This window comes from Trachemys scripta, chromosome 13, assembly GCF_013100865.1.
Source record: "Trachemys scripta elegans isolate TJP31775 chromosome 13, CAS_Tse_1.0, whole genome shotgun sequence".
Classification (NCBI taxonomy): domain Eukaryota; kingdom Metazoa; phylum Chordata; order Testudines; family Emydidae; genus Trachemys; species Trachemys scripta.
Genome location: NC_048310.1, coordinates 34641162 through 34660669, shown reverse-complemented (window position 1 = coordinate 34660669; position 19508 = coordinate 34641162). Strand labels below are relative to the sequence as shown.

The window sequence follows — 19508 nt, the reverse complement described above, 5'->3', positions numbered from 1 at the left end:
ACAGAAGTCCTCCCTTGCTACTTGGCAGCAGCTTGCAACCTAAAATTGAGAATCAAATAAAATCTGTGAAGGGTACTAACTTGTTAAGGAAAACCAACATAAGCAGTGTGTCTGAATATTGTTGGGGATAGTTCCTGTGCAGAAATGGAGATTTTGTTTTCCAATATACATAGTAACAAATACAAATAGTTTATTAGCTGATATACTGCAAGATCATCTGTTTCTTGAAAATTCCAAATGTTGTGACACTTTGCCACTCACTTCTGAAATCTTTACTATCATGGGATATCATCTCAAAATTCACAGGCACACTTTACAATGCTATCAATATAAGCTAGCAAATTGACAACAGCTGCAACAAAATTGATAGAAGTAATCTTAGGGCAGGTCTACACTGCAGGGTGAAGTCAACCTAAGGGTACGTCTTCACTTACCGGAGGGTCCGGCGGCAGGCAATCGATGTTCTGGGATCGATTTATTGCGTCTGGTTAAGACGCTATAAATCGATCCCGGATCGATCCCGGAAGTGCTCGTCGTCGACGCCGGTACTCCAGCTCGCCGAGAGGAGTACGCGGCATCGACGGGGGAGCCTTCCTGCCGCGTCTGGACCGTGGTAAGTTTGGACTAAGGTACTTCAAATTCAGCTACGTTATTAACGTAGCTGAATTTGCGTACCTTAGTCCGAAGTGGGGGCTTAGTGAGGACCAGGCCTAAGTTACACAACTCCAGCTACGTGAATAACATACCTGGAGTCGACGTAGTTTAAGTCGACTTATTGCAGTGTCTACACTGCGTTGGGTGGATGGGAGAAACTCCTGTCGACTTACCTTATGCTTCTCGTTCTGGTGGAGTACTGGAGTCGACAGAAGAGCAATCTGCAGTCGATTTAGCGGGTGTTCACTAGACCCGCTAAATCGACCCTCGGTGGATCGATTGCTGCAGTGTCGATCCATGGTAAGTGTAGACATACTCTTAGGGTACATCTACACTACAGCGGGGAGTCGATTTAAGATACGCAAATTCAGCTACGTGAATAGCGTAGCTGAATTCGACGTATGGCAGCCGACTTACCCCGTTGTGAGGACGGCTGCAAAATCGACTTCTGCCGCTTTTTGTCGGCGGCGCTTACTACCACCTCCGCTGGTGGAGTAAGAGCGCCGATTTGGGGATCGATTGTCGCGTCCTGATAAATCGATCCCCGAGAGGTCGATTTCTACCCGCTGATTCAGGCAGGTAGTATAGACCAGACCTTGGTAACCAGAAAAAAGCATAGTCTAAAAATGAAATGGTTTGATTTGTCCAGTTTCTTAATTAGATTTTTTAAACTCCAGAGATAAGACAGCACTTCACAATCAAATTGTCATGAAAACAGAGACCAAATGTTCTAACATCTTTGCAATAGGAAAATTTTTCATAAAAAATCATTTGCATATGGAAAATCACTACCTAAAAACTGTTGGCTAGAATAAAAAATCCTGTTCACATAAGTATTGTTTATTATAGAGTAACAAAAACAGCTGTTTGTTTATGTTGGAAGGCAGATCTGATGCCAATTGTTTTCCCCTGAGTGTTTCTCAGGAGCTGCTACAGTCATGGTTTTCGAAATTTGATACTTCTGTTTTTCCCAGTCTTGACAAGTTGAAGGAAACGTGGTTCATCCTTTTCAGTTGCCAACTTTTCAAGTTCACCAGTCTCACACTTGTATGGGATCATTACCCTTGTTTTTTATTTTTGAATTATTATTCTTCCATGGGGTAACTGGACTAAGTACATTCCTATCTCCATGTGCTGCCCCCTTTTTTTTCCTTGTTGGGTTGTAGCTCTTTAACCAAGCTTTAAACTATATAAGAGAAGGAACTTTATTCCAGAAAATTGCATTGTATATTAGTTAGTTTTGGTTTGCCACTGCATCACTTTATCAATCAATGTGCCTACATTGTTTAAGATACCCTTATAATACCATGTTTTTTCAGTAAGAAAGCTTAGTAAAATACAATTGAATTTCACTAACCATATATTGTTTGCTAGTGCAAATATCTGCATCTGCGGAAGTGCCCAAAATGCAGGATTGAAATAGATTACTTATAATCTGGATAGTGCAAAAATTAATCTGAATTGTAGAAAAACAATGAAGATACAGTTAGATAATTCCTGAATATTCAGATGGTACTTAGGATGGGAAGGAGCTGTTTAATATTTTAAAATATTTGAGGAAAAAATGAACACAAGAATAGAGCAATACTGCGAACTGTTGAGTGTAGTGCTAGCAACCGCAATCAGAGGAGAGATGATCTGATAAATTTGGTTACATGAGCAAGTCTAAAGTCATAGAATCATGGATGATTAGGGTTGGAAGAGACCTCAGGAGGTCATCTATCCAATCCCCTACTCAAAGCAGGACCAAAACCCACTAAATCATCCCAGCCAGGGCTTTGTCAAGCCGGGCCTTAAAAACCTCTAAGGATGGAGATTCCACCACCACCTCCCTAGGTAACCCATTCCAGTGCTTCATCATCCTCCTAGTGAAAAAGGGTTTCCTAATATCCAACCTAGACCTCCCCCACTGCAACTTGAGACCATTGCTCCTTGTTCCGTCATCTGCCACCACTGAGAACAGCTGAGCTCCATCCTCTTTGTAACCCCCCTTCAGGTAGTTGAAGGCTGTTATCAATTCTCCCCTCACTCTTCTCTTCTGCAGACTAAATAACCCCAGTTCCCTCAGCTTCTCCTCGTAAGTCATGTGCCCCAGCCCCCTAATCATTTTCGTTGCCCTCCACTGGACTCTCTCTCCAGTTTGTGCACATCCCTTCTGTAGTGTGGGGACCAAAACTGGACGCAGTACTCCAGTGTGGCCTCACCAGTGCCGAGTAGAGGGGAATAATCACTTCCCTCAATCTGCTGGCAATGGTCCTACTAATACAGCCCAATATGCCATTGGCCTTCTTGGCAACAAGGGCACACTGCTGACTCATATCCAGCTTCTCATCCACTGTAATCTCCAGGTCCTTTTCTGCAGAACTGCTGCTTAGCCAGCCACAATTAGCTGGAATACTTGTGAGATTAGACATCTTCCTTTAATTTCACCAGGGGCGGGGATGGGGGAGAGTGTATTCCCAAAGAGACAGAACTGAATGTTTTCAAATTATTTTAAAGTTGTCAAATAGGGCTATTATTGAGCTATTTGGGAAATAACCTCAGGTTAGACAACATTACTTAATGTGGTCCAAATATTATGTGCCTTTATGTTGTAAAGTATCCTCTAGAGTTGAGCAGTCTGTGAATAGCTCATGCTGAAGGAAAATAAAATGGTAATCTCTACATAATTTAAGTAAAAGAATACATTGTCTATACCCAGAGGGGCTCAACTCTTTGAAGAACCAATCTTAAAGTACTGTTATACAGGAATGTGAATTTGTGTTCCCTAAGGTGACTCCTTATTTTCATTTTCATCACACTAACACCAGTTTTAATTAAATTTTTTTTCCATCAGTCAAATGTTGCCTTATCTGTGGAGCTTACCCTGCTAATTGGTCAGATCTGTTCTAACCTTGTCTTTTTCAACTGTTGGCTTTCCAAATTTCATATTTTAAAGACTATAAAACCTGTGAAATTATCTTGGATGTTGAACTAATCTTCAAGCTACCAAGAAAAGGGCAAAATAATTAACTTACCATTTTTTACTTCTGTCTAAAGGAGTTTTGAGGTGACCCAGAACATTATTGTAAAAGATAAAATGAGAGGACATTCTCTGCGGCCTTTGGCTTGAATGATAGTTGCAGAACGGGGCCACAAGAGTGAGGGGTAAAACCAGGAAAATGGGAACAGGCCCAGCAGGTCTGACATGTGGTGGAGGGTCTTTCTTCCTGTCCTTGGCAAAAAGAATCCAATATGTCTTTAGAATTGATGTTCCCCTCTCTTGTTCTTTTGTCATAAATTAAGCAATGCATAATAGTAAGACAATATGTTGTGAGTACCAGTAAACATTGCTTAGTTTAATTTTCCCAGGCTCTTAAGCTTATTTTAGCATAGTTTAAATTTAGCATCTATACACTGACATGGACAGTAATTAAAATCTGTGCTTAACAAAGATCATGCATAACTTCCTTTTCATCTTCCTTTTTTGTCTCCTAGGTCTTCTAACATTTATAAATTGTGCCTGTGTTAAATGGGGAACAAGGGTGCAGGATGTATTCACGTATGCTAAAGTCATTGCCCTTATTGTCATCATCATAACAGGAATTGTTAAACTATGCCAGGGTAAGCTTATAAAACTAATTAGAGGTTGGTGTGTATCAATAAGGCTGGGGAATAATCAGTTTGGTTTTCATTAGGAATATCCATAGTAGCTGCAAAACAGTATTTTTAAATTAATCTGTAATGTTAAATTTATATTTATGTAATACCAGATATCTCTATTAAGCAATAAGGTCCAACATATCCATCCAGATATTAACAACGTGGCCAATGGTGTGAATGAAGATCATACTTGAATTGGCCTAACACACCTAAGCAATTTTACACCCTCTGGTTTGGAACGGTTAGTAGAATGAAAGAGCAAGCAGCAACATGCAGAACTTGCAAAATACTGTATGAATAGAGAAAGATGATCTCTCCGTCTAATAAACAAATCATACTATCATATTGTTAGGTTCAGTGAACCTCAATCTAAGCTTTTTGTAGTCTGGATTTTGGATAAAATGTGCAGTTACACAAAACTGTACAATTGCAATACTTCTGTTCAGAAGTATGCCTTCACAGATATTTGTCTGTGAAGCTGAATGGACTCAAAGCCATTTAAAAGGAGCTATACACTTAGATGTGTGCCTCTGAAGGTGACTGTACTGCATCTATAGGAGGAGTATCAGCCCAGCTTACTTAGTTCCTGACTTCTCTTCTTTATTGTTCAGCATTAAAAGTTTATTGCTGGTTCTTTTTCTTATTAGTCTTAATATTTTAGTTTAAAGATGTTTTCCATCGCACTTTTTTTTTTTTTAGTTTTACTCCTGTGTATTTTGGAAGCTTTCTTGATTGGCTTAAAAAAGTACACAACCCGATTTTAAATTATATGAAAAATGTGTCTTTAGCCCAAATTATACTTTGTGTGTTTAGAGTGAAGTCATTGTTGAGGGACTGTAGCCCATGTTCTTTCCTTATTCTTGGACTGGTATGGAACAGAACGTGCCTCTATGAGAACAGTGTGTCACTTCTTGAGTACAAAACACCTCTGCACCATCAGCTGCTCCATTGACCTTAATATGTTTACCACTAACATCCTGGATGCTGCCTACCTTCTTCCCTGCTCCTAACTTGGATGTTGCTCCATCTTCCTCAGTGTCATCCAAGATACTGAGGGGGACAGAGATGCAGTGACACATTAAAGGACTCAAATATTTGGGCTGGTCAACCTTGGCAATGCCTTATAAACTGCTTTTCCCACCCTACAAATAGCAGCCTATTGCTGTAAAAAGTACAAGGTGTTTAGAACTATAGCTATATATTTGGGCATTGGAATGTACAAGATAGTAACTCGCCTTCCTGTAGTCAATATTATAAACTGTTTATATTGCTATTGTATTGCCACTGTGCTGACAATGTCAGCACATGTTGGAAAAAAATCACTCCAAGTTGAAGAGTGACGTAAATGATATTAGTCACAACAGTATTGATAGCACACAAGACTTAAGTGTACTTGGGAAGATTTTCTCCCAACTATTATTTAATTACATTTTTACGTTCCCTTAATTGCTATCAATTTGGCCCTTTTGATGCTTAAACTAAATTGGCCTACCTCTTAATATGCACATATTCATTGACTCGTCACATCTTTTTGTATGCACTTAAATGTTTACAATGTAATGGATAGTAGTCTGGACCTATGAAGTAACTATAACTCATCAAATAAATCAGAACTTTAACAAAATTTAAATACAGGTATTTATCCATTTGGATAAATGACTGATTTTATCAATCTGCGTGCATTTTGTAAAGAGTAATCCCTGCCTACCAACACCCCCCCCCCCAAAGGCTTAGTTTTGGCACACACAAACAAAGTGGTTCAGAATATCAGAGATGGTATGACCCATAGAATTGTATCATTTCATTTGTATACATTGGCTTGAGCCGAAAGGATACTGCCCCAATGCTGTTACAACTATGATTGAACTGTATTTTGGGTTACAAGCCTGTACTTCACTGTCCCTCAGTTCTGTCTCTGCTGTTACTGTGAACAGGTCAGGTATTTATTGCATAATAATAATGCTTTCTGAGTTCCCCATAGAGTCGAATTTTTATAAAATTAAGTGCCCTGCTTATTCTCAAGGCTGTAACAGGCAGAATGGAAGGATGGGTCAGTGAGTGAGCTTGAAGGAATGTCAAAATTCCTAGTTCTTGGCTTGTTTTCAACTTTGTATATCAAACTAAAAAACATTTTTACTTAACTGTCATACAATAATGTATATATGTATTTCTCCCCAACACACAGGACATTCAGGACACTTTCAGAACTCCTTTGAGGGATCTTCTTGGGACCTAGGAGACATTTCTCTTGCACTGTATTCTGCTCTGTTCTCTTACTCAGGCTGGGATACCCTTAATTTTGTAACAGAAGAAATAAAAAACCCAGAAAGGTAAAGGATCCATTTTTTTAATAAGGATGTTATTTCATTAAACTTGGACAGTTCTTAAGTCACTAAGGTAGTGACTATTTTTCACTGAAATGTGTTCTGAGCTGACAAGGAATTTGATTATGGTAGAACTACTCTGTATGGACACACAACTCTCACAACTTTATACTGGATCACCAACACAGGATTATTAAGCGTAAGGTTTATTAACGGCTGAAACACTTTAAAAGTAAGGAAGCCCTGATGACTACGGCATACTAGTTGATTAGGAATCGTTACTTTGCAGTTACGTATCATGGATAGTTCTTTACAAATAGACTGTAATATTGCAGTGTAAATGGTGCACACAATGTTTTCATCTGTGCAATTGCCATGACAGTTTCAAAGTCTCAAAACATAATCTCCACGCACAGATGAATGCTGCAAATGTGCGCCTGACAAGTCAGTTAATTGTGTAGCTCAGTCTTTAAACAGAAATGGTTAATGTAAAATTCACATCTGTCTGACAATTTTTACCTATTACAAGTAACAGCTAAAGTTGCTATAGCTGAAAGATATGAGAGAGAGAGGTTTCCTTTTTTCCCCAGCTGGCTTGCTTTATGCATTATTAGTCAGTTTGCCCTGTTTGAGCTTTCACACAGCAAAGGAGAATTTCCTTTAAGAATTGTTGTTGCAAAATGACAATTAGCAACCATCTTTTTTAACTGACTAGATTTCAGGTTGACAATGTCTCTTTTTAACTGCTTTGCTAGTGAGTGGTGTACACCTACCCATAAGAGATTTAACACTGTGCTTACGTTAGTTATCTTGTCTTTCTGCATCTGTTGGCAGAGAACATTTATTTTAAAAACTCCCTTTTGAGTGCTATTGCAATATCTTTCCACCTTCCTTTTAAAGATAATATTCTGCTGTGTTAACAGTTAAGTAACTTTTTTCTATTGGATTTCATGTAAAAACAAGCTTTCTGCTAGGAACATTTAATTTAATTAACATTTACATCTATTTGTTATTCATAAGCTCAAGTTTCTAATGCAACAGGCTTTATTCCTGGCAGTGACTCTCACTCATAAAGTGACTCTCACTCACTTCAAATTCTAATTGCCCATATTATACTAATGCTCAAAAGAATAAGGAGGTGTTTTGGTCTCCTGAAGTTCCTTTCAGAGTATGGTAGAATTTTTCCATAATCATCGTGTCTCATGCTTGTCCTGTGAAAGTTCTAGTCCACAATTACATGTGAAAAGGTCCCTGGGCTTTTTTTTCCTTGAAGATTAATGCCCTTGAAGAGCCATTCAGGCTTTTTTGTTTCATTAGGTGACATGTCTGCATTTCTTCTTCATGCTAAGGTCCACAGATCCATTACAATGGGTACTTCAGGCTGCGTGCAGTTAGGGGGCAGAACCAGACCTCTCGGTCACTGGCAACAGGAGAATGTCCTTCCTCCATTTCTCCCCCCCACCCCCACTCCCGCTTCCATGGTACTGGGCAGGTTCAACCAGACCACCTGGCTGCAGAGCTTTTCTGATGAAAATTCTTAATTTTGAATTGTTTGAATCTCTGTCACTCTGTGTCTGTCTAATTCCCAGCCATGTCCTAGAACTGCATTTGATTTTGGGGGAAAGTCCCCTCAGCTCTGCTTCCCCTTCTGAGGTGTTTGCAGTGGCTGGTGCCCCTGCAGGCTTTAGCAGCAGAGCTAAGCTGAGGAAAAGGCAAAATGAAAGGCCTATCTCACTGGGGAGCTTGGTCCAGTTCTGGGGGCAGAATGCAACGTCCTTCGCAGCTTAGCCCAGGGAAGGTCACCGCTATTAACTTTCCCTGGGCAGGAAAGGAGCCAGGTTGGATTAGAGAGGCTAACTGCTGGGCAAAATATAGCCAAGGCCAGGCCGGATTGCCTCAGCCCCCTCTCCTGGCAGGAAAGGAGGCACATAGAAATGGAAAAGAACAGGCTCCGGTGGCAGTGAAGCCAGAAAGACAGCATGCCAAATGGAGGATCATGCCTAAATCCCTATATAGATCACACTGGCAGCCGTACCTCTGACTGCAGAGCTGAATCTCTCCTACCCCTCAGGTCAGGTGGAGGGTACTGGACACAGCATGGACCCTACCAATACCAGAATGCAGTAAGGGGCATTTGGGCCCAACTCTCAGCCTCTGCTGCCACCTCTATAACATCCCCCCCAGGGACCCTTATTCATATCCTATGCTGAGACCTCCAGGGGAAACAGACCCATCTGCCCCACGTGGATCCCATGCAATAAAGGGGTCGAGCTTATGGGAGCCCGTTGTTGACTCCCAGATCTCTCTTGAGACACCCAGAAGGAGTCCATGTTGGGGAGGAGAGACAAATAAGACTAACGTCTTTGAGGACAGTCCCATTTTAGGTCCTTGGACAGTTCCTATGTTTTGCAGATGGATGGCAGCCTTTTTTTCTTTCCCCAACTTCACCCATTACCGTCTTATATGTGTTCTCAGGGTCTCTCCAGGATAGCAATAATATATGCTTTAGGGAAAAAGGAAATTTGCTTCTTTTTCTGGACTGTTTTTCTGATTGGGGTTCTGTAGAGAGAGGAAGCTGAAACAAACAGAGTGGTACGGTTTCTGGAGTATCTTGGATTCAGGAAATGCACGACACTAACGAAGTCAGTTATAGGCTCGGACAGATGATAAATAGCATCAGGGAAAAGGTCTCATCTCAGAAGACTTGTAATAGATGATTGCCATAATGGAAAACAAGTGGTAACACAGATCAAAAATCCATAGTGGATATGATACCTATCCACTAATTCTGGGTCCTCCTCCTGCATCTTGCCCTATCTCATTCATGGGATGAGCATGAGAGCTAGAGATCTACTTCCCGTTGTATATTATTTGCTCCCACAACTGGTGAATGCAGAGAATTAGGGTTGTTGGTTTTGGAGTGTTTTTTGTACCATTCCCTGATTTAGTTCAGAGAACGGGTACTAGAAAGAGACAAATCATCCACCAGCTGAAACATCATAATTCACTGATGTCTCAGAGCACTGCTCCTTCCATTGGAACAGATCTGTTTAGAGGTCGTGTCAATCAACATCTCTGATTGATAACTGGGAAGAACACAATCAACCCTACTCTGGAGAGAGATTCTTCCATCTTGGGTGGAGTCTTCTATCTGTGTGTACTACCCACTAAAGGGGAGATGAACATCAAAACACATTTGGCAAAGTTGGATTAGCAGAGTGGCTCCTACACGCAGAAATATCTCATTCATGTTAAGTCAGTTTGGTGGGCTGGTGATCAGCTTCTCTGCAGCTGGAAACAGTAAATAAAGTGACCTGCAGCCTCTGTGTCACGACTTGGAGCATGAGGTGGGGAATGATATCTTGTAAAGCTTATCAGGGTCCCTCACTGTCTGGCCAACTTTTCCATTGCTTGCCAGATATGAAACAGCTTCTGTATGAGGAGAGTTTAAAGACTGGGACAGTTCATCTTAGAAATCTCACATTGGTACCTTCTTTGTGTTTTGTAAAATCTGCAGTGAAACTGTTCTTAAAATGAACATGTGCTGGGTCATAATCCCAGACTGCTATAACATGAAATATATGGCACAATGCAGGTAAAACATAGCAGGGAACATAAAATTCTTCCCCAAGGAGTTCAGTCACAAATTTAATTAATGCATTTTTTTTTTAACGAGCATCATCAACATGGAAGCATGTCCTCTGAAATGGTGGCTGAAGCATGAAGGGGCATATGAATGTTTAGCTAATCTGGCACGTAAATACCTTGCAATGCTGGCTACAAAAGTGCCATGCAAATACCTGTTCTCACTTTCTGGTGACATTGTAAATAAGAAGCAGGCAGCATTATCTCCTGTAAATGTAAACAAACTTGTTTGTCTTAGCGATTGGCTGAACAAGAAGTAGGACTGACTGGACTTGTGGGCTCTGAAGTTTTACATTGTTTTGTTTTTGAGTGCAGTTATTTAACAAAAAAATATACATTTGTAAGTTGCACGTTCACAACAAAGCTTGTACTACAGTACTTATATGAGGTGAATTGAAAAATACTATTTCTTTTGTTTATCATTTTTACAGTGCAAATATTTGTAATAAAAGATATACACCTTGTATTCTGTGTTGTAATTGAAATCAATATATATGAAAATGAAGAAAAACATCCAAAATATAATAAATTTCAATTAGTATTCTATTGTTTAACAGTGCAATTAAAACTGCGATTAATTGCGATTAATTTTTTTAATCGTGATTAGTTTTTTTGAGTTAATTGCGTGAGTTAACTGCGATTAATCAACAGCTCTAATTTGTAGACCTTAACATGAAGAATAGAAAAATGTGTCTGTGCTTAGCTGAAAATTATCTTTCTGTGTAATAAGATCCACAGATTCAGCTCACTCTGGAGACAAATGGATCATCCACAATACAGATGGAAACTGACAGCCCAGTATTTGGGTTTGTTGTGATTAGGTAGAATATACCATGCACTGCCGTAGGAGAAATTTGTGTATTTCCTCAAAGTATATTTAACACAATCTCTAATTAAAAAAGTAGCTTTGAATTATCTTGGCTGTGGAATTTCTCAACTGGAGGGAATTTCAGGAGGTGGTGCATTCATCTGATGCTAGGGAATGACAGGTCTGAACGCAGGCTGAAGTACTCATGGTAATGGATCTGTGGACCTTATTACTTGGACAATGGAAATTTTCAGGTAAGCAGATAATTTTTCCTATTCTAGCATTCCCTTTTAGCCATGCCTTTGTGAATTTCAGGTCAAGGTGTAGGAAGGCAGTCATGTGAGAGAGAGAGAGAGTATGCAACCTCTGATTAATATTTAGGATACTCACAGGGAAGCCACATACAGTATTTTACATTCTCTTGTCAAAGAACTTGGGCTTAAAGTTGTATCAGACATTGAGGTTTGGACTTGAAGGTTCTTTCTAGTTTTGAAAATACCCTGATTCTTCCACCTTCTGCATTCATAGAGTTTTTAGGGGATTAATGGGAAAAGATGAATACTCCTCTGTAGTTTTGTGTTCAATTTTTTTTTTTTTTTTAAAGGCATCTCATCTCTCTGTTTTCCATTTCCTGCCTGGGTGTAATGGGGCAGGCCTCACCACCAAAGTGCCTCCTGCTGGCCGTCCTGGGAATTAGCTCTCGTTTCACCAGCACACCCTCATCTAGTAGTGTCTCGTCTGTTGTCATTCTCGCCTCCCTCTCTAGGACCCATGTTGCTCCCCGGCCCGCGGCGTGTCCTTCTGGACACAGCCCTCCAGCTATGCCCCACTCAGTTTTCTCCCCTGTTTTGGGGGACCTGACAGTGCTCAGTCCAGCCACTAGCCTCGGTGGCAAACTGCAGTCTCTGGTCTAGCCACTCAACTCAGTGGCAAACTGCATTGCATGCACTGGCCACTTCCCTTGGTGGCAAGTGGAGGAGGACCCAGGCCCACCCGCTACTCCGGGTCCCGGACCAGGGACTCTATAGCCAGCAACTATGTACTGCCCCTCCTCCTACTCCACCATCTGTTTCCCTGGGCCACTTCTCTGAAGCCCTAGCACCTTCTCTGCCCTTGTATCAGGGCCTCAGTCTGGCAGCCATCAGGTTGGAGCTCCCTCTTGCTCCCCTGACCTGACCTGCCCAGCATTGCTCTGTCCATGGTGCTCTCTCTCTCTCTCTCAACTCTCCTACAGGGCAGCCAGCCCTCCTCCCTTGCCCTCCCAGCAGAGACTGCCTCTGTTCTGCTCAGCAGCCCTTCTTATATGGGCCAGCCTGACCCTGATTGGCTGCTCCACTAAGCCTTCTCCCTATTGGCTGGCTCAAAAAGCCCTCTTCTAATTGGCTGGGTTCTGCGCAGCCTCCGCAAGGCTGCTTTAACCCTTCTTCAGCCGCCCCATCACACTGGGGTACTAGATTGTTACTAAATGTCTATTAGTAATATATATTTCAGGAATGATCCTTGTGTTCCTTGTTCTCCAAGAATGTGGTGGGATATAATTATATTGCTTAATCTTTGGTGCAATGAAAATTATTGCTATTGCTGAGAAGAATGTAGTTATAATATATTCCCCATTTTCTCTCCTTTCTTCTCTGTGGAGCTGGCACTTTCCTTTTGTTCTTGTTTCACATCATTAAACTGTAGCTTAAACTGGTATTTGAAGTAAGTAATTGCTCTCTGGATGGATCTCAGCCACTAACCAGTACGATGCTGTAGTAGGTCCGGGGTGGGGCTCGTCCCTTCCTGGGGCGCCTGAAAGCCAGGCCGCCCCGCTACAAAGCGAATAACAGTTAGGGCCCCGACCTTTGGGTAGGGGCTAAGCACACAATTGATAGTTCAGGGCTCAGGCCCCTATGCAGGGACTGAGCACACAATTAACAGTTCTGAGCTCAGGCCCCGATGCAGGGGCTGAGCACACAATTAACAGTTCTGAGCTCAGGCCCTTGTGCAGGGGCTGAGCACACAATTAACAGCTCCGGCCCTGGGTCAGGGCGGGGCAGCAAACCAATAGTCAGTCAGTGGCCCAGGCCTTGTAGCAGGGGCTGGGTCAGTTTGGGTTGGCCCAGGCCCTAAGTCAGGGCAGGGCAGCCAACGGATAGTCTGTCAGGGGCCCAGGCCCCTTGGGCAAGGAGGAGGAGAGACTGCCACCCGGCGCGGGGTGGCAGGGGGGAACACAGGCCCACCCACTCCACTGTGTTCCAGCCCGGGGCCCTATCCGCAGCAGTCCGCCTGCCACGCGGTCAGTGGGGATCCTGACCGCAACACACTGACATGGGTTCGGGGTCTGCTATCCCCGGGCCACTTCCCATCTCCTCCTCCGTGGGTACCTGCTCCTCCTGAGTTCCGTCTGCTGGGTCGCAGATCATGGGCTCCTCCGGGCCCCGAGCACCAGGTAGGTCTGTCGCTCCCTCTGGGCCCTCGGCGGGGGAAAGCTCAGACCGCTCCTCAGGATACCGGGCTCTCGGCAGGCTCGGCCAGTCCTCCTCAGGGTACCGGGCTCTCGGCAGGCTCAGGTCCGCGGGAGCTCGGGCACCAGCGTCTGTCCTCTCCCGCTGCCGGCCAGCTACTGAGCGCTGGGGCCTGGCCTTTATACTTCCTGTCCCGCCCCTTGACTTCCGGGGGGCGGGGACAGGCCGCGGTGGCTCCGCCCACTCTGGCGGCTTTTCTGGCTCATCGCTTCCTGGGGCGCCTGGAAGCCAGGCTGCCCCGCTACAGATGCTCAGATCTTTGAACCATGAGTGTTGCATTAGTCACTATCTAGGAGAACAGTCCCAAGAATCATGGTCTATTAGTTAAAGAGTTTTTAATTACTTTTGTATTGCACTGACATTTTGCCACAGCAATTTGACTTTATGATAGTGATGACATCGTAATGGTGCTGAATCCCTTTTTAGTGTCATTAAGTCAGTAATGAAAAAATCCTTACTCTATGCTAAATTATTTTTTAAAAGGTAAATGACTCTTTAAAGTATTAAATCCAACAAATGCAAGAGGCTGACTTGGAGTTTGTCACTCTCTAAGAATTGATCCAGTTTGCTGGCTTTGCCACCCTGAACGAGTGACAATTTTTTCAAAACTTTGTTTTGTTTTGATGGGAGATTTTTGAAAGAGGAATAGCTTTCATTCAGTTTGATTACATTTGATAAATGTTTCTGCTTATTCTAGCTGGAAATAACTTAGATATTTCCATTGATATCTGACATTGACAGATAGGCAAAGTAAGAAAAATGCTACTTAGACCTTATTAGAGTTTCATTTAAGGATATTACTTTGACATGTGATGTTGACAGTTTGTGTTTTAATGGTGATAAAGCGTTAACTTTTTGAATCTGTTTTTAGTGTAATTATTGTCTGATTTTCCCCCATAATTTTCTGCAGCTGTGAAAATTTAAATCTATTTTATAATAGGGGAAAAAAATTAACCCATAATTTTGCACAACTGTAAACATGTAAATAGATAAACAGTTTAAAAATGCTTAAAAATAAATATTAATATCTGTTGAAATCTTTTTTAAAAACCTAGAATTTTCCCAAGCCTATTTGCTATTTTTGTCTCATCAGGAATCTGCCACTGGCTATTGCAGTTTCCATGCCCATTGTGACGGTTATCTATATTTTGACCAACATAGCTTACTATACGGTGCTGGATATTAATGCTGTTCTTTCTAGTGATGCTGTGGCGGTGGTAAGTCAAATATATACCATACTGCTGTATTGCCAAAACTTCATATTTTAGGGATAGATTTACTACTTGTGAACATTGTAGGAAAGTCCCTGGTTACTCATGTCCCTTCATGTGCCATGTATATTTCCCCTAAATCTAGAAGGGGAGACCAATTGAATAATTTATCATAAATACTTAAATCTAGTCTTAAACACAAATATTGTGAATGAGCATACTGTGTATTGGTTTCTTTTAACTTAATAGCAATCTTATTTAAAACCAGCACCTAATCCAAGCCACTGGCATATTTTGCAAAGATTCTGACTAGGTGTATGCCCCTTGAGGTATTTAAAGAATAATAATAGGAATCATTAATACTTAGCATGTTCTTAGTCAGTCTTATGCTATAGTCTTTAATAACTTGAAATGTGTTTGAAAAATGTTGTACTGAACCACTAATTAATCTGTCTTCAATGTGAAGTAGCTTTGTTATCTGTTTGCAAATAGAGATGTTGCAATTTAGCCATGCTAATATTTGTACTTTTCTCTCTAACTAAGTTTTATCATTCATTGTTTCCTAGCCGTACTAAAATTGCATCAATTCCTACAATTCTCCTGTAAAACAGAAGTACAAAATTGAAAAAAAAATCTTGAATTTGGAGGATTGGATGCTCATTTGTGTGGGGTTTTTTTTAAAGTACCCTAAGTTTTATTCAGTAATTCACCTATTCTCCATAATATAATGTCTTACAGATACAATATATCCTCTATATCCAGGATTGGCAAACTTTGGCACATGGCCTGCCATGGAAAGCCGCTGGCGGGCAGGGCCGGTTTGTTTACCTACAGTGTCCGCAGGTTTGGCCGATCGCAGCTCCCACTGGCTGGGGCTTGCCGTTCCAGGCCAATGGGGGCTGCAGGAAGAGGTGGCCCGGCCCGCGCCGCTTCCCGCAGCCCCCATTGGCCTGGAAAATGGTACAATGTCTTCTAATTATGACTTGGAAGTTGGATTCTATTTTCACAGTATTTCTTTTCAAAAGCAACCACTGAGTAGTTTCCATTTCTACTCATCTATATTTGATTTAGTGGATCTTGACACAGTGATTTATTGAATGTAGGTTAGGGTTTCCTTTCTAATGAATTGCACATTAGGACACACTGTAGACAAAGGAAAGTTTTGACGCTGGGGTAAAGGGCTGAAGTTATCCTAAGCATATGCAGTGATGTATACAGTGCAGCAGTGAAACTGCTAATGTTCATCTCACTCTGCCACTACTTACTTACGAACTTTGGGAACAGAATCCAAGGTAGGCATTGGTCCTGTTCACGGTGGGGAGAAGGCCCTGAAACATTGAAGCTGGGAATAGAGTCACTTTCCCTATTGTCGTCAGTCAGGAGGCTTTGGGGTGAAGGAAAGAAGACCAGTTTCCCTTTTCAGCAGCCAAAGCTGGAATGGGAGGGCTTCAGATCTGACCCATACTAGCCAGAGGCTGGATCCAGACATAGCATCTTGGTGTGGGAATCCACCATACTTGCTCTTCTCAGTAACTGGGAGCTGAAGGAGTGGCTTCAGCAGAGTATAGCTTTAGACCTAGTTGATGAAGCATTTCTCCTTTCGTATATGCCGTCAGCTTCTGGTTACTAGGCTTAGTCCTTGTGTTAGTGTCTGGCAAATTTGTCCTTTCTCCCCATCCTAATTCCTGATATAAGATTGTTTTTGTTTTGTTTTGTTTTTTGAGATTTCTAGCTCTGCAGTTTTTCTCCAGGGAGTTTGCCAATCCTAAATACACCTCATTTGTCAAAAGTTGCTTGCAAACTGTCAGAGATATGGTTTCAACTCTGGTTTTCCATTTCAACTTAAATTATGTACTAGAGTCCTTGCTACTCTTCATTTTTACGTATACAAACTAATTATTACTCTACAGAATGAGCACACCTTTTCAGGGGTGCCAGAACAATTTTTATAGTGGGGGTGCTGAAGGTGGAAACCATATATTTGGGTTGTAATGAGCAACAGCTGCATTTTGTTTATACATAGGTCATTCTGATATCTTGTTTTGCTCACTAATGTAGACTCTTAGTCTACATTTCATATTATCTACACAAGGTCGCAACAACTTCTCAAACAGTTCTTTCCCACTCGCCTCACCCATTCCTCACTTCTACAAATCTCGTTATTAGGGTTACAGTTAGCCTGACTCTTGCAAACAAACTGTCATGCATTGCAATCCCCTTCCTGTCAGTTCTTTCTCTGCTTCCACAGATCTAACAGGTCTCAATAGTTGGATGGTGCTGCATGGCTCTTTGGGTTTGAGCCCAGCTGTAGAAGTTATTGCATCCATTAGAGAGAGTTTGGGTTCTTGCTTGTGAGTAGAACAGCCAGGTCCTCTAAGAATTTGGGGTGCTGTGTCTGCTTCTAAGAAAAGGAAGCATAGTGGCTGTAAGCATTTCAGATTACTACCTCTTTGCTAGGTGTGGCCATGGTTCAGATGACAAACATCAGTTCCTCAGTTTTCTTTCAAGCTTGGGTAGTTTAGGGATTTCCCCTCCCCTCCTTCAAGTCAGTATTTCCCTTCTAGGGCAACAATAATTTGCAAAGTAAACAAAACAGTCCTTTGCCCTCTCCTCTTTCCAGGAGCCATATGGCCTTCCCCTTGCATGTGGGAGAGTGAAGATGTTCACTTATGCAGAATCTTTGCGTCTGGTCCTATGAGTCCAAGGTTGATGGGCCATATAACCACTGTGCTGAGATCCCTGGAATAGACATGCTTTTCTCAGAGCTGCCTTTATGTCATATTAAATGGGAACATGGATCTGGGGGAGGCTCCAGAAGGGAAAGGCTGTGTATGCTAGCAGTTATCCTTTTGGGTTTACAATTTCTGAAGTTCCCTTTCCATTGTGATTGCTTTTCTAGGCCCATCTTCTGCATTTGGCTATTACTGTTCTTGGGTGTTTAAGCCTGTCATTGCCAGCTTCTCTTGCAGTGGAAAACTGGGAGCCTGACTGACTTTGCCAGCTAGCATCCAACCCACTTCCTTTGGTTGTGTTGATATCTTCCAAAAAGACCAGTTTGTGAGGAAGGCATCTTCTTCTGCACCTGTTAATTTAAGAACTTATCATTAGAGGCAGTAATGGGTCACTGCTTTCAGATACAGTATGCTGAAGGACCTGCAGCCCTTTTCACCAGGGGAGTAATAACTTCTGCAGTATCTGTCATGTGCTGATTGTTGAGATTTGCAATGCTGCTATCTGAAGTTTTATTCATGCCTTCACAAAGCATATTCTCTCTTGTTTCCCAATACTGAGTCAGATCAGACTAGGTTGCCATTCAGGAGAGCAGTGTTTTCACTATCATTTCAGTTATTCATACTCTGCCTTCTTACTGAGGCTTGCCACTATTTTCTAGTCTAAGGCCTTGTCTACACTACGAGAGTAGTTCGATTTTACTTAAATCGAATATTTGGAATCGATATTGCAAAGTCGAACGTGTGTGTCCACACTAAGGACAGTAATTCGACTTTGTGAGTCCACACTAACGGGGAAAGCGTCGACATTGGAAGCGGTGCACTGTGGGCAGCTATCCCACAGTTCCCGCAGTCCCCGCTGCCCATTGGAATTCTGGGTCGAGCCACCAATGCCTTCTGGGTAAAAAAATGTGTCGAGGGTGCTTTTGGGTAACTGTCGTCATCCATCCATCACTCACTCCCGCCCTCCCTCCCTCCCTGAAAGCGCCGGCGGGAAATCATTTCGCGCACTTTTCAAGTCATTGACAGCACGGACGCCACAGCACTGTGAGCATGGAGCCCGCTGCAACCATCGCTGCAGTTGTGGCCGCTCTCAACGCCTCGCAGCTTATCATACAGGTTGCCCTGAGGCAGATGCAGAAAAGTCAGGCGAGGAGGCTACGTCAACGCGGTGATGGCCTGAAGTGTGAGAGTAGCACAGACCTCTCAGAAAGCAGGGGACCCAGCGCCGAGGACATCACGGTGGCAATGGGTCATGTTGATGCCGTGGAACGGCGATTCTGGGCACGGGAAACAAGCACTGAGTGGTGGGACCGCATAGTGCTGCAGGTCTGGGATGAATCACAGTGGCTGCGAAACTTCCGCATGCGGAAGGGAACTTTCCTTGAACTTTGTGAGTTGCTGTCCCCTGCCCTGAAGCGCAATGACACCCGGATGCGACCAGCCCTGACTGTCCATAAGCGAGTGGCCATAGCCCTCTGGAAGCTTGCAACGCCTGACAGCTACCGGTCAGTCGCGAGCCAGTTTGGGGTGGGCAAATCTACCGTGGGGGTTGTTGTGATGCAAGTAGCCAAGGCAATCGTTGATGTACTGCTGCCAAAGGTAGTGACCCTGGGAAACGTGGAGGCGATCATAGATGGCTTCGCAGCGATGGGATTCCCAAACTGCGGTGGGGCCATAGATGGAACTCACATCCCTATCCTGGCACCGGACCACCAGGCCAGCCAGTACATTAACAGAAAGGGCTACTTTTCCATGGTGCTGCAAGCACTGGTGGACCACAGGGGACGTTTTACCAACATCAATGTCGGATGGCCGGGCAAGGTTCATGACGCTCGTGTTTTCAGGAACTCTGGTCTGTTTAGACGGCTGCAGCAAGGTATTTACTTCCCGGACCACAAAATAACTGTTGGGGATGTGCAGATGCCTATAGTCATCCTCGGGGACCCAGCCTACCCGCTAATGCCCTGGCTCATGAAGCCCTATAC

General features: G+C 42.8%; 1 protein-coding gene across 1 annotated transcript in view; it reads left to right on the top strand.

The window, feature by feature from the left end:
- The window catches only part of SLC7A6 (solute carrier family 7 member 6), a 54200-nt gene that overhangs the window by 11620 nt on the left and 23072 nt on the right, over positions 1-19508 (top strand). Inside the window, exons 3-5 of the mRNA XM_034788840.1 lie at positions 4132-4257; positions 6482-6626; positions 14674-14797. Of these exons, the coding sequence (XP_034644731.1) occupies positions 4132-4257; positions 6482-6626; positions 14674-14797 (395 nt within the window). The remainder of the gene's footprint in view (positions 1-4131; positions 4258-6481; positions 6627-14673; positions 14798-19508) is intronic.